The 15,967-nt window shown below is 41.3% G+C and overlaps 1 protein-coding gene across 1 annotated transcript; it reads left to right on the plus strand.

Moving 5' to 3' along the window:
- The first annotated feature begins 5,213 nt into the window (after positions 1 to 5,213).
- On the plus strand, positions 5,214 to 6,889 carry LOC147450093 (delta(8)-fatty-acid desaturase 2-like). Its single transcript, XM_086519422.1, has one exon. The coding sequence runs from the start codon at positions 5,409 to 5,411 to the stop codon at positions 6,756 to 6,758; it is 1,350 nt and encodes a 449-aa protein (XP_086375548.1). The 5' UTR covers positions 5,214 to 5,408; the 3' UTR covers positions 6,759 to 6,889.
- Positions 6,890 to 15,967: the final 9,078 nt, after the last annotated feature.

Here is a 15,967-nt window from a genome sequence, read left to right on the forward strand (position 1 = left end):
AACACCCTTAAGACTTGAACTGCAAAATCAACCTATAATCACTCCGTGCGGTAAACGCGTATGAAGACAGGCCGAAAAATATAGGTGACCGAAACTTGACCCCGATGGTACTAATGCGTAGCTCTACTCGTTGTGGTTCTATAGATATGCTGCACGCTCTATTCCGACACACGAGTTGGAAGAAAATTCACACCGAAGCTCGTAGGAACTTACCACACATAGAAGCCGATAGCGCGCACTCTTGGTATCAGTGCGTAGCTCTCGCCGTTGCTAACACAATGGCGGTGTCGCTTCTCCAATGGCGGCTCCGTAGCTCGCGTAGCAAGTAGATAAGACTCTCTCTCTCTCTCTCTCACTCTCTCTCAGACACAGTCACGGCGCTCAAAAACTCACTTTGATTAATAATCTGAATCCCCTTAGGTTACAAAACTTTGGCTTATATACCTCAGCCTTGGAGGTGAGAACATCTCTAACTAATTACATCAGCAAGTGAAATTACTTCGGGATTACAAGCTGGAAACTCAATTGAGTCCCGTTACTTAATGAATGGCTCAATTCAAAATCAATGTCGGAAAGACATTTATTACAATCAATGGTTACAAAAATGATGAGTGTGAGCAAAAATGTGGGTGTGATCCTCTGCTGGCTCAACAAGAACCTTCTAGGCTACCTGGATTATTAATAGCTTCCAGATAACTCTTTCCAAGACAACCATAAGATTTTGTGCATCTTTTAGAGTATGGATGAAAAGCACTACACATCCACATACAACAAAAGTATGATCACCACATTCCCAATCATAAACTTTTCAATGCATTCTTGTTGCATAAATGTAAGTAACATGAGCTCCAATTCATCAATGAGTAGCCCAAAGAGATTCAGGAAAGTGGGCATCCTTGCTTGACACCAATAGTACTTCTGATTTTTTTTGAAATTCATCCTCTCATACACACTTTGACACACCACTTGCTTATAAATACAAGAAATTATAAGCATATATTTTGGAGTTCTTTCGTACGTCTCCAAAGATTCTCCATGGGGACCATATCAAAAGCTTTCTTGAAGTCCATAAACTAACAATACAATCCTTTACCTTTTAATCAACTCCCTTCCATCAGAACTTGAAGAGTGACAAGGTGATCAATGGAACTATGATGTTTTTGGAAACGTGCTTGTCCATATACATGTTTACTATTATTTTTGGCTCATTCAGTTATTTTCATTTTCATTGAACATCCAAATAGCTTTTCCATAATAAGAGAACCAACCATTAATGTCTGGTGCTTGTTTACATTGTTCACATCTCTCCTCGAATAAAGGTTTGATCCAATTTGTACTCTTTCCTAACCTCTACCATATTAAAATCCCCCATGAGGCACCAATCCCCCTCAACAGGGGAGTCTCTAAGATCCAACCATAGTTTGGCTCTCTCCTTAACATTGTAGGGGGCGTATACATTGATAAGGGTAAGCAAATACCCTACCCATTTGATTTTAATGCTTAAGATTCTTCGAGAAACGTGATTCAAGATTACATGAGGTTTGAGGTCTCTATCAACAATGGTAAGAACTCCATTGAAGCCATCACTTCTTTCTCCATAAAACACGAGCTTCTTGTCAAACACTTGCTTCCTACTACTTGTGGCATTGAGGTGATGTTCTTGGATAGCTCAACAATTAACGTTCCTTTCATTCCTTGCCACATCTCAACAAAGGTCTTGCTTTTTGTAGGATTTTATGCCCTTCACATTCCATGATTGCAAAGTTAGTTCCTCCATCATTGAAGGATTCCTTTGTATTCTTGTCTTGGTTGTCATCCTCCACGAGATCGAGTTCCCCCTCCTTGAGGTATTTTGTGGCAACCTCACTTTGGGAAACAACCAACTTGGTAATCCTAGGGTCCTCAGGAATTGCATCTTGGAGCCCTTCAAACAAATTCTTATATTGTTCTGGAGCCTTTGTTTTTCCTAGTGGATTCTCTTTGTGTTGTGTGAAGGCCCATGCATGTGATTTAGAGATATTGTATAAGATACCAGAAACTTTCTGCCATCCATCATCTTCCCTCGTAAAAGCAAGAGAGAACAATCTTTGAATGATTGGAGCTTGTGGTTTCTGGTGAAGAGAAGCGGTGAACTGGAAGCTGGGGCGGCTTTATTACTGATATCAGATGCTTTGTTTTCACTGGCTAGAATATCTTGTGTTTCCTTGTGTCATAATAATCAATATCTAATTCTCCTAAATGATTTTCTCGTGTTAAACTGATCATTTAACATGGGGAAGTGCCAGGGGAGAAAAAGCTTGAATATTGGTTAAGTTAGCAGACCGGCCACAATAGGGATCTAAAGGAGGGGCCATTTGCAAAAGAGCTATGTGCAACAATGGGCTTAAAAGACCTTAATATGGGGAAGTGCCAGGGGAGAAAAAGCTTGAATATTGGTTAAGTTAGCAGACCGGCCACAGTAGGGATCCAAAGGAGGGAAAATAAGGATCCAAAGGAGGGGCCATCTGCAAAAGAGCTATGTGAAACAATGGGCTTAAAAGACCTTAAGGTTCAGCCCGTTAAGACTTCCAAAATGCTAAGGTTTCAAAATTCAAAGGTTGTGTCCAAAGGTCAACTTTAGGGAAAATTGGATGCTTTGTGTGTGTCCCAAAAGTCTTTGTCAAGCCCTACATAGGAGGGGGCGGGCCCAAGAAGTAGGGGATGAGAGAGAAACTCATGCACACACACACACACACACACACACACACACACACACACACACACACACACACACACACACACACACAAGCTCCCTTTGTACACAAGGGAAACGGGGACACATGTCAGAAGGCTATCACTTATGCTGCTTAATTGTCATTGGCTAAGCCTGGGGAGGTCCAATAGGATGCTAGTATGAGTAATTAGCAAGGGGGGTCGACCAAGAGAGAGAGGGGGCTGATTTTTGCAAGTCATTATTGACACACACACTCACACTCTCATGTGTGAAGTAAAGAAGACTCTCTCTCCTTCTCAAGCTTTAATGGAAAGCTTATCACCTACTCCAAGCTTGTGAGAAGGAAGGCCTACACCAACAACTCTTGGCTTTGTGATGCAAATCCAACCAAGAGCCAAGCTTCAATGCATGCTCATCTCCTCTACCATGCTAATTACTAAGCTAAGCTATGCTAATATGAGTGATTATGTGAGGAGATGTACATCTTTCTTGTAAGAATACTCCTTCTTCCTCTCAATCTACTCTCATACCCCGCTAGCTCTCACCATCTTTGAAGGTGTGTGAGGTCTTGGACCGTGAGGGAATTGATGTTGTGTTTGATAAGTGTTTTGCGTAGTGCATGAAGCTTCCATCTTCATTGCACTAGCTAGTATTGAAGGAACACAAGAAATTGTATTGTAAAACATCTCTCTTGATGGGAGAAACCATAATACAAAGCCTTTTGGAGGGGGGACCGGCTCCATGCAAATCCGGCCCTCAACTGCTGTCAATTGCTTAATTTCTCTCTCTTTTGAAGTATTGTTCATGCTATCTAACTAGGTGTTATGCTTTTTGTTGCTCTCTCCACCCTAGCACTCTTGTTAATCTCATTAGGAATCTATTTTAATGAAATGCTCACTATGTTCATGCTATTTTACGCTACACACAAGTTACTAGGCCATTAAATGTTACACCTTGTTTAGTGTTGTAGCTCGATTGTCGCTATTATGCCTGTCCTTTTCTAACTGGCTTACTAACTCCCTGAGGGGGATTTTCCACTTTGATAGTTTCCTGTGTGAGTTTGGCCGGAGAATTTTTCCCTTTCTTAGAATTTGCTGTATCGATGCACCGAAGAATGTGTAGACCTTAAGGTAATCCCACACAAAAGAAAAATCTTAAGTTTGGGATGGATGAAAGACATCAAGAAGTGGTTTTGGAAGATGGGATGCATTACACATTTTCATTTTCAATGTGTTCTAGATATATCAAGATTTGGTTGAGTATTCATGACAACCTTGCTCTTAAATGGAGTCCTTTCTCCATTGTTTTTTCTAACTTTGACGTGGTCCTTCTGTTTTTCTATTTTATTTATTTAGAAATGGGTCACTCAAAGTATTTAAAGTTTATTTTTGCCTCAAATTGTTTTTGAAATCTAATTCTTTTTTTTGCATTGCACAAAGAGGAGTTGTTTACTACAATCTTGTAAAATTAACAAGTGTAAGTTATCATAACGAGTGATTTTGTATTCTCTCAAATACCCATCGCCAACACGAGAAGCCCAAACCTGACTCCTAACACAAGGAGTTCCCTGTGATAATATGAAGAAGGGTGGGGTGTGTCTTTTGTTTATTATTTCATATAGGAAGAATAGTGACACTTTCCCCTAACAATCATGTGTTTTGGTATGCGTTGCTCATGACCACATACAATGTAAATGCAACTAGTGTCTGATACATGTAGCGAACACACATTGATAGTTAGCCATTGATCTATTTCTTTTTGTTTGTTTTCCTTTGCAAGGAGAGAAACACAAGCCTACAAAGGCGGATATACCAACTCAATGAAAATGTTGCAAATCGACCATGTACCTTGGATTGAAGGGCACCTCTCAAAGAGAGGTGCCCTTTGCTAGCAAGGTAAAACCCATTGTGTTTGTTTGGACTCTCTCTCTCTCTCTCTCTCTCTCTCTCTCTCTCTCTCTCGTTCTCTCGTGTTTGGTAACATTAGCTTACTACTAGGATACATTCTAGCATTCACAACAATGGGGCACTTGGGAAAAACACATCCTTGAGTGTGTATTCAAAGTGGAATGCACTTGTCAAAGCAGAGTTCTGCATAAACTTCCTATCAAGGATCTTGTTTCTTCTCATTGCTTTGTATGCTTATTTACTAGAGTGTTAACGTGATATCAATTTTTGGATATTTATTGCATCTGCTTTTCTTAATACTTTGGAATGCATATCTATGCAAGCATTACCTGTCACAACATACTGATCCAATACCCTTTGCATCCAAATCTCATCATCCAGTTGATTTTTGCCCAGTGCTACTACTGTTCAAAAGAGTTTAATGCAGGTTGGTCCTTTTCCTCTCGTTATTAATCCATGCCGTCAATAGATGCATTATGTTATCGACCATCTTGCAACGCTTCCCATGCACATCTAGTTTAAGTTTTTATAAACTCTTGAGACTTTGTAACTTTGTGTGTGTGAGACTTTGTAACCAGGCACATTATGAAACAATACCATGTGCACCATCTTGGAACAATGTGCGCTGCTCATGCTCGAGCATAGATATCTTTGTGTAGGTTATGCGTTGTAAGTGTGCCCACCTCTCGGGATCTGCTTCACGCAGAGGACGCCTGCAGTACCATCTTCTTCTTGCGAGATGGTAACACTTTTGTGATGCTGAAGTGGGTTGACGCAGAGATCTAGCTATGGCGTCTTCCGAGAAGAGGGCGCTGGCTGTGTCCTTGGAGGAGCTTCAGAAACATGCCTCTGCCGACGACTTGTGGATCTCCATCAATGGCAAGGTTTACGATGTCACTCCATGGCTTACGTCGCATCCCGGCGGGGACATCCCCCTGCTCAGCCTTGCTGGCCAAGATGTTACAGACACCTTTCTTGCTTTCCACCCGCTGTCTGCAGCTGCTTTGCTGCCTCGATTTCTTGTCGGTACCCTTACTGACTACCAGGTATCCCCACTTGCCTCCGACTATCGCAAAACCCTGACGGATCTGAGAAAAGCAGGCCTCTTCAGGAAGAATCACTCTATCTACTTCTTGCTGTTTGTTGTCATAACGGCAATGCTTGGCGCGTCTGTGGCGGGGGTTCTATTGTCAAGCAGTCTTTCAGTGCATCTTGTGAGTGCACTCCTTCTAGGATGTGTGTGGACACAATGCGGGTGGATTGGGCATGACACAGGGCATTCCCCGGTACTTGGGAAGCCCTCCATCGACAGATGTATTGCACTTCTTGTTGGTAACATCATCTCGGGTATTAGCATCAGCTGGTGGAAGCGGAATCATAATGCACATCACATCTCATGTAACAGCCTTGAGTATGACCCTGACCTTCAGTATATTCCGATATTTGCTGTCTCTTCCAAGCTCTTCTCGTCTTTGCATTCGTATTTCTATGAGCGTAAGATGGCCTTTGATCCGGTTGCACGCCTCTTAGTCAGCTACCAACACTGGACGTTCTATCCAGTCATGGCTGTTGCTCGAATCAATCTTTTCGCACAGACTCTCATCTTGCTGTTATCAAATAAGAGGATTCAAAACCGCAGCTTAGAGATTGCAAGCGTTTTATGCTTCTGGGCCTGGTTCATCGCGCTTCTCTCATGCTTACCGAACAACTTTGAAAGAGTGGCGTTTGTGTTGGTGAGCTTCGCGGTTACGGGCATACAGCATGTGCAGTTCTGCTTGAATCACTTCTCTTCGCCGGTTTACAATGAGCGGCCGACGAGCATGGCTTTTGCGCAGGCGCAAGTGAGGGGCACATTGAATCTGTTGACCCCGGTTTGGATGGACTGGTTCCATGGTGGCTTGCAGTTTCAGGTGGAGCACCATCTCTTCCCGCGCTTGCCACGACATAACCTTCGCAAGATCTCTGGTTCAGTGAAGTCACTTTGCGACAAGCATGGGCTGCCTTATACTGCTGTGAGCTTTTGGGAGGCCAATGCAATGATTATCCGCACGCTTCGAACGGCAGCTCTGCAAGCCAGGGATTGGTCGAAGCCCATTCCAAAAAACCTCGTATGGGAGGCAGTAAATGCACAAGGGTGAAGATCAGCTCCCATTTGACCTGTAGTCTCTTTTGTCTCTTTGTTGTTATTTCATTCTAAAATGCTCTTTGTAACAAATTTTTCCGTCTACTGCATTCAGTGGCATTAATTTTTGTGTTCGTCATCTGTAAATGATCCATGTGGTCAAAATAGTGGAACTACAAACAGGTCTTTGTCGTTTTAAGAGCTCAGTTGATGGTGTCTAGAATAGATTTTGGTAAGCATCTTGATACAATTCTGGCCAGTGAAATTGCCGTTGTACGAGTGCGTATGTCTTTTGTATGTCGCCAATATGATGCTGATTGGTTTTGGGCTGGATCTACAATGCTCAATATCTTATGTTTTTCATGCATTTTGTTGAATGAGGATCTGCATTGCGATTGTGCTAACATTGAGGTTGCAGGAGTGGTAGTCAATTGCCATTTATGGCTATAGGATCAGTGTTGTTGGGCTGATTTAAAATGTACATACACAATGGGGTTGCATACCTATCGGGGTTTCATAGGTATGAAACAGTGTTTGAAATGAACGAAATATGGGAAGATTTAGACTCTTATAAAATGGGTTCAAAACAAACAAATCACGCTCTTGAATAAGTACCTTGAGTATGACGCATGAGTACAATCAATGCACATTGCACACAGAGAGAGGCATATGTGGGAATGGAATTTGCTGTAATAGAATTGTACAAAACCAGTAGCATGTGATTTTTCGGTTTTGATAATAACCATTCATTTTACAAACTTCAGGATAGTATGTTGTGAACAAGTATGAGACGTGTTTTGAAACAACATTGAATTACAGGATCAATAGTATATGGTTAGGACTAAAATGCTTGTTTAGTCATTTTAGCTTCTCTAGTCCTCAAGTTTTGCATTAGTCCTGCTCTGTTACACCCAATTTCATTGTGACACTTTGTTTTTAGTTTATGTCTTGTCGATCTTCTGTTTCTATGCAAAAATACTATGAAATTCTTACAAGTTGGATTGGTTTATGCTGGAAAACTTTTGTTTTAAGAGAGACTACTGAAACTTTCCCAAAGTTGTGTAAAATGTTTGTCTTACAATTGCATTGGTGGTAGGCAAACTAATTTGTACTTTTGTTTGCCCAATTTTGCTTGCAGAGTATGGCTTCAATTTCAAGATTGGAATTTCAGTATTAAAAAGTTGGATGGAACTAGCTTGCTTTTTCAATTGGATTGAAGCGATTAACCATAGTTTGATGCAAAAGAAGCAAGTTAAGCCCATCAGGGTAGATGAAGAAGCGTGGATAGATTGCAAAAGTCCATCATGCTTTCACTTTTCAAGAGTGTACCACAAGGTGAAGACATGAAAGCGGTGCTTATCAAGTCTTGCAAAATTTGTGCAAGTTGTACAAATAGAAAAGTGCCATTCAAGAAGTAAGTCTGTACTCCAACGATGTAGAATACTTTCAATGTCACAAGAAAGGCCTTATGAAAGACGATTGGTAAGGGTGAAGAGTGATAAGAAGTAGTCCAAAGATAACAAGCGAGATAAAGGAATAACAAAGGAGAAGAAATCTAGACCAGAGACAAAGAAATCAAGGACTTGCAGCCTGATAATAGTGAGAGTATGTCTTTATGGCCTTTAGGATATCTAAGATTATGACAAAAAATGGTGTTTAGTTTAATACATATAATATGCATAAGATGCAAGTTTCTACACTACAATACATAGACTAGTGATTTAAAAAGAAATTGTGCATAACAAAGTGCCAAACGCATCAAATATTAAGCAATAATGACAAAAAATGCAAGCTAAAACTTCTCCCATTGTGAAAAATGATATAGTAGAATATCCAAGCGAGATTGGTAATCAATGTTACGAAGGTCCGCAAGAGTGCCATTGCCTCTAGATAAGCATATTCTATTTGTTGACTGTTATGTTGAAAGATAGATATAGAGAGCCCTTTGTTACCATATTATGGTAGTGATGCGTGTGAATACACTTAGGACCAATAGAGCTCTTTTTTTCCTTGTTAGCACCCCCCCCCCCCCCCCCCCCCGGGCTTGTATGCCCATCATTCTTGCTCCCGAGCTTCTCCTTTGTCTTCTCCATCGTCACGTGCATTCTTATAGCCATATTTCCAACAATTGGTATCAGAGTAGGCTTTGACATCTAAGGCACGATTGTACACACTCTTCCAATCCACGTTCTCCAATTGAGGCGATGTTTAATGAGTGTTCGCACACTGATGTACCTTTTGGCAAGATCTTTGATTTTGGGATTGCTAGAATTTTGATTTGGGCTTATTTCAACCTCTCTTTCCACTATTGGTTGTACGTGCAAGCAATTTAATCATTTAAAGCAAATTTTTGATAGCGTAGAATTCTGCAAAACATGTACTTCCTAGTCCACGATGGGTTGTGCTATAAAGCACAGGTTGATGTTGTGAAATTTTTCTTTAATAAATGCAACTTTTGCATCAAGTGCAGTCACCGGCCATTGTTGACAATGATGATATTTATCGCATGTATTCTTCTAAGGACAAACTCAATGGGGACAAATACCCACTTTTGAAATACCTGATGCAACATGTCCTTGTTGTAAAGGGCATTTGGAATCTTATGTGTGGTTATGTTGTAAGATTAGGCTCTGTGGATACAGCTTTCGTGCATGATGATGTGGGTTCTAGTAATTCTGTTGCTAAAGTTGTTTTGCCTACTACTGGACATGCAAGTTGGGATGCTAAGCATACACATGCTCATTACTCCACACATTCGGTTAGCACAAATAACAAAATAAGCATGAGATCGACTAGCAACTTTGTATGCAAATATAAATTTGATAAAAATTGCTTACTTGCATAAGGAGCTAGAGTCTAAGGTTATGCACTAGGAGGATATATGGATGTATTTCTTACACATATTAAAGATCTCAATGAAAAGTTAATTGCCATTTGTTAGGTTATTCTTGACAATACTCATGTGTAGATAGCATTTGTGTAGGTTATTCTTGACAATACTCTTGTATAGATAGCTCTTGATGCTTTACTAGATTCTTAGCAGACTTTTGTCTCCACCTTTAGTCTTGTCATAGAGAATAAACCTTATGATGTAAAGTTTGGTAGTCTTGTTTCGTATTGTTGCAAATACCCAATCTAGAAACAATAGGGCTAAGCAACATGAAAATTTGTTGTTGAATAGAAAAAGAAGAATACCATTGTTGCGACCTTCAATGTTTCTACAGGTAGTAGGCTTGCCCCGTACCTGTTGCTTCTTCAAATAGCAATAATTTCAAGAAGTTAGGCGATAAACGCAAGAAGAATTTGAAATACCATTACTTTAGGAAAAATGATCATCTCATCAAGCAATGTCCTAAGCTTAAGGCTAAAAAGGCTCGAAAGAAGGAGGCAAATATAGCCATTGCAAATGCTTCTTCCAATGTGTTGGGGTAAAGGGCCATAGTGGCTGCAAGTCCCCTCCCATGACTAACCCTACACTCACACTAACTCATATTATGATTCTCCTTCTCATAATCAAGATCCAGCCAAGCTCACAGTCCTTACAGTTTGGTTCCACCCCCACTTTCCATCTCTCCTCCCCTCTCCCCACATGCACACATCCGTGCACATAGGCAACACAACAACTGATATCAAAGCTCAAGCACAGAGTGATGTGATGGCTTGTCGACTTCATCTTCGTCTCACATGTGAGTCCGCCACAACAAGTAGCTAAGGCTTCAACCTTAGTAGATTTGAGAGCAAGAGATCAACAACCCTATTTTTTTAAAAAGCTTGAAGCAATTCAAGTATTGTGTGGAGTTTTGAACAAGCTTATGAAAGCTTGCATTGGAGACAATTGAGACAAAGGGGCAACACTGATTTCAAAAAATATCAATGCAAGCAATGGGACTTTTGAAGTAGCAAAAAAGGTGCAAACATGTAGCAATAGGCTTACACATGTCTTATGGGTGTGCACATCTCTCGGTAACAGAGAGAGTGACTGAGCCATCGTTGGTATATGATAGCTACATGAGAGAGAGAGAGAGAGAGAGAGGACTTTGGATCAGCTCTCGAAGGCGCAGCTAGAGAGGGAGAGTTGTTCATAGCCTCTTTTATCTATTTGTGGAGCTTTTGAGATAGGTACAGAGAGGGCATATGGTTCTTTGGCTCACACTTGCTCTTGGATTGCCTTATGGATCTATATCAACACATGATTCAATGGTGACATTGACGACATGAGCTTCAACATCTGCTTATCTGTTTTGTTTGTCGAGCTTTTGCATCTACAACAACACTTCAGCATCGACGAGGCATCTACACCGACATACAACTTTCGGTACTCATTCGGTGAGTGCATCGGCTTTCAGATTTGTGTTGTGTTCACAGACACACACACACACTCTTTGTGTTCACAGCATTGGAAACTTTTTGACATCTACAATTTGACACTTTGTGACATTGACAAGGCGTCTACACTATCATACATGTTTCTTTCAAGCTCACTGGTTTGGGGGGGGGGGGGGGGGGGGGGGGGGGTAAGCCCATGTATGCATTACTACAGATTACAGGTTCTTTGTGTTTTTTTAAAAAGTTATGGTCTGCCACATGCATTTGGCATCGATATATGACAACTATCGTCGGTTTTTTGAGAATTTGATTCTTTGATTTACATGCATACAACCTAGTTGTCTTAGTACATGAACAAATCTTGGACATGTACAATTAGACATAGATAATAGGCACATCATGTATATTTGTCACACTTTATAGATTTTCAGAAGGAGTATGCATGGTACATGTGTAGTAGGCACTTACTAGTATTATGTGTGTTCTTTTGAGAGATATACCCTCACAAGAATTACTGTTTGCTGCTTGCATTTCATCTTGCACATGTTTGAGCACATATATTGCATCTTGCAGTAGTTTTACACTTATATACTTTGAGTTGCGATGAACACTACCTATTGTATGTTGTTGTAGAGCCAACTTTGGCTTGTTCTTTGGTAGTTACTCGGCCGTTTTTGGGACTCGGTTTGGAGGATAATCCTTTCTGGGATGGACTATAGTTATTGCTTCTGTTAAGCCTTTTGGAGGGTGTCGTGTGAGGTTTTCTGTGAGTTGGGATATTCTCAAATGTTGAGATACCTTCGGTGATAGAGGTTTATTGGAGCACCCCTTTTACAAGGCGTCACCATACGCTATGTATAGAGAGGGTTAGGTGCATTTTTGGCCATGTTGGAAGTCTATGTTGGTCAATGTTGACTTGGTTTATGAACACTTATGCTCTTGAAAGTTTATGCTTGATTTTATGCGTATTTTGGGTTGAGTTTTTTGCTCCCCATACAAAGAAGACTGTCGGATTTTTCTCGCAAGTTTAGTTTATGCATTTCCTGAAATTTTGAGTTCTAGTTTGAGTTGAGATTTGACTCCAATTATAGATGAGATTCTGCCAAAATCTCCCTAAGATTCTTGCCACAGTTTCTTGGTCTCATCGCCATGGTGTTCTATTCTTGCAGTTATAGTAGCCTCTTCTTTTGAGAAAGATATCTACAACATTAAGGATTTTGATGGCACGAAATTTTCATATGTAAAGAGCATATTCGTAACGTTCTAATCCAGAAAGGTCAATTGGAGCCACTTTTTGAGTGCCCATAGGGCAATGGCTACACGAGTGCACAATGGAAAATGCTTGATGCCAAAGCTAAGTCCACTACATCTTGTAAACTCTGTGTACTTCACTATGTCAATTAAGTTACTTCTAAAGTATTATGGAAACTGTTGTGCAATACGTACGAGTGCAAGTAACAAGGTTTGCTTGATGAAGAAGCTACTCGAGCTTTACATGAAAGAAAACGACACAGTTTATAAACACGTAAAAGAGGCCTCCTTTTATAGGCCAAAAGGGTTGCCCTCTCTCATGAGAGGCAGTCGTGTGTAGTCGCCCTTGTGTAGACAAATCCGAGTTGAATTCTCCCATGCGCCCATGTGGCCGCGAGAAGACAAGTCCGCCTAGAAATTGGTCCCTAGCCCTTGACTTCGGCCACCGGCCAAAGACTTCTGCCCACCGGCCATTGACTAGCGGCCACCGGACAACTGATCGGCCATTTTTCGACCACTTTTCGGTCGCCATCCAGCCATAATACTCCGGCGAAAGGAATATTTCTGTCGATACTGGGCGTGAATTTTTGATATTTTTGCGAGTGATTTTTCTCACGCACGATGGCTTCTCCTCACAATGGGGGCCTTACAAATGTGCGTTTTTTAGAATAAAAGTTACAAGGGGTAAATGAGGCTCCATACTTAATAGTATAAAAAGTAAATGGTACCCAAAAACTCTGTACACAAACTAACCATTGCAAAATTATAGTTTCAAAATGTGTCACAGACTGGCATCTTATCTACAAGGGAAAATGTGTTCATATACATAACAATAACAAAGCTACATGAGCAATAGCGTGGTTCCATCTACACTCCAATCCTCCTGGACCTTCAAGTTGGCTGCCATTCTCTTTCCAATATGCAAACATGTAAGATAAAGTGATCAAATGAAGGTAAAAATTTTTAGCGAAGAAGACAAACTCACCTTGTGACCTTGGAGGCAAAATAGAGCATGTTGAATGTTTTCAAAGCCCATCATGGCCAAATGTTTCAACACATTGCTGAGAGTCCAATGCTTGTTCACTTGGATTGTCTCCAAAACATCATTTATCTTCTTCATCATAACTTCAAAAGGAGAAATATTTATCTCAATACACTATAATGGAATCCACACCCCAAGGATCATAGTAAAAGTGTATGTACAAAGAGGTGCAAGCCTTTTAATAACGTATCCCAATACCTGATGCACCTATCCTACAAAAATACTTATCCCCATTGTGGATGCCCTCTACAAAACCCCAATTCTCTCCTAGCAACCTCCTCAAATCCTCATAGTGGACATCTTTTCACACAAACACTGTGGCCGTTTCACAAAAGCAAGCTGTTTAAACATATGCACAAATAATGGATAGAAAAGCACCAACTCAATCCCATAGATCTAGAAGTTTTAGCATATTTCAAGGAGTGTTGGACATCCAATACCATCTTTTGCTTCAAAGATACGTTTGACCACAAATCTAGCTCGGGCCACTCCAAGCTTAACAAAGACGAGACTTAGGTGATAACTGAACATTTTTGTGTGTGGAATTTTTGTGGATATTGAAGGGCCACTACTTCTGGTGCTGACACATGGCAGTGGGAAACCCCACATGCGAAGGTGTGAGGCCGGTGGATAGGCTACATAGTCCATAGCATGGCATACTATGTGCATACGCGTGGAGAGAGAGCTCAAGTGAGCTCCCTAGTTTTGGCGACCCCTGGCTCTGGGTGCCCAAAGCGCTGCTTGAGCTGAGATGATGCTGGCGGAATTCGCCATAGCGGTGGCGATGCATCATCATTGTGGTTTGTGGTGTTCGGTACTGTGTCGATTGCTGATTGCGTAGTGAGATGATGACATGGTGCCCGTCTCGGGGCTGGTTCACATGCCCTAAGGGCCCAAAAGCTGTTTTGAAAGAGAAGTGTGAGAGCACCGACGGCGCTGTCGATGCCTCACTCAAGGGGTTGTGCACATGAATCTTTAAGCCCAAGGCAAGCTGCTAAAAGAGGGTGCCTTCACAGGCAATCAAAGACAAAAATAGCCGGGAGTTGATAAAAATAGGGGGGTGGTGCCCACGCCCAAAAGGCCCAATTTTTGCTTTTCGGGGCAATTTTTTTTGGAGAAGACAGTGGAGATCTCAACGAGGAGCTCTCGGGGCTGTTTAGGAAAAGCACAGAAGAGGAGATTGCAATAGAAATTTTGGCACCAATGAGGGCACCAGCACAGATTTTTTTCTTGGCTGCTCTCAGCGAGGAGAGCCGCGTAGCGGCGCAGCCAGAGGTTGCCCAAACTTTTTACGCTCGTCGTGCTTGTGCCGACGGACCTGGTTGTAGTCAAGATTCATGGTGTTTGTAGAAGGTTTTTTCTTGTGGAAATTGAAGCAAATCATAGCCCAAATTGTTGCCGTTTCTTTCCTTTTCCCCTCTGCTCTATTCCAACCATCTGGTGTCGGTGTGTGAGATGTATGTGCCTCCCAGGGCCTCTACGTGTGTGAGACAGGAAGAGAGAGCGGTGTGCATTGTGTGATTGCTGCAAATGGACAAATTTAGGATGGTGTGCTATCAATTGATTGTTTGAAGCGTGCATGCATTGGTATGAATGCAGACGATGATCTGTATGCAGAGGTGTTGAATTTTGAAGGTGAACTCTAGTGGATTGGGGTGGGGTGCAATGAGTATCGTGGGCTATAGAGAGGCATATGTGTTGTGTATCGGGTGTGTTCCCCTTGCCCCCTATCCAACATCTGCACTCACCTGCTTCATGTAGAATCTCTTTTGTAAGTTTCCTTTTTTTGCTAGTTCCATGACATTTGGCTAAAGTCTACCAGGGTGATCACTCACCTCTTCATCAATAAGATAGTACTCAATTTTCACTCCATAAGTAGCTGCCTCATTTGAAGAGGTGGCATGGTTAGTTTCCATTCCTTCAACTAAGGTTTGCATTCCCCGCTTCCCAAAGTTAGTTCTCAAGGGTAGACCTATCTCCCTTGAGTGGATCTTACCGTCCTTAAAGAACACATCATCTTTCCTTAAAGTATCATTAAAGTCATCACAATCCCTTCTTACATGATCTATGCTATCACACCATATACATTTGTAAACAAACCCTTCTTTGGTTTGTTGTCTTTGCCTTGAAGATGGTGATGATGGTTGTCCCTTTTCTTCAAGCTTTGTAAGTTTTAGCTTTAATTCACACATGCCTTTCACAACCTCATCTAGCACATATTCATAAAACTTTGGAGCTATAGTAGAAGGTTTTACCATCTTTTCAGGAGACAAGGAGGTCAATGTAGAGTTATTGACTACCATCTTGTCTCTTCTTCTTTGCCGATAGGAAAAGCTTTGCCTTCTCTGATTTCAGTGTGGCCTTTTCCGTCCTTGTTAGTTGAGAATAGCGTTGCTCAAATTCCCTAAGAAACTTTGTTGGAGAGAGTCCCTCCTTCAGATTTGCTATCCATTCCAAAAATGTTCTTTCTATCACTTGCTTTGAATCTTCAATGAAATACTCCTCCTTTAAGGCCAAATGCTTTCCAGCTTTCCCCATGCCTTTCTCTAATTGATCTTACATGCTCCCTAATCTCAAGAGTCACAACCAACTCAAAGCTTTGAATC

The sequence above is a fragment of the Adiantum capillus-veneris genome, chromosome 9 (assembly GCF_014529385.1).
Source record: "Adiantum capillus-veneris isolate H3 chromosome 9, ASM1452938v2, whole genome shotgun sequence".
In the NCBI taxonomy this organism is placed as follows: Eukaryota; Viridiplantae; Streptophyta; class Polypodiopsida; order Polypodiales; family Pteridaceae; genus Adiantum; species Adiantum capillus-veneris.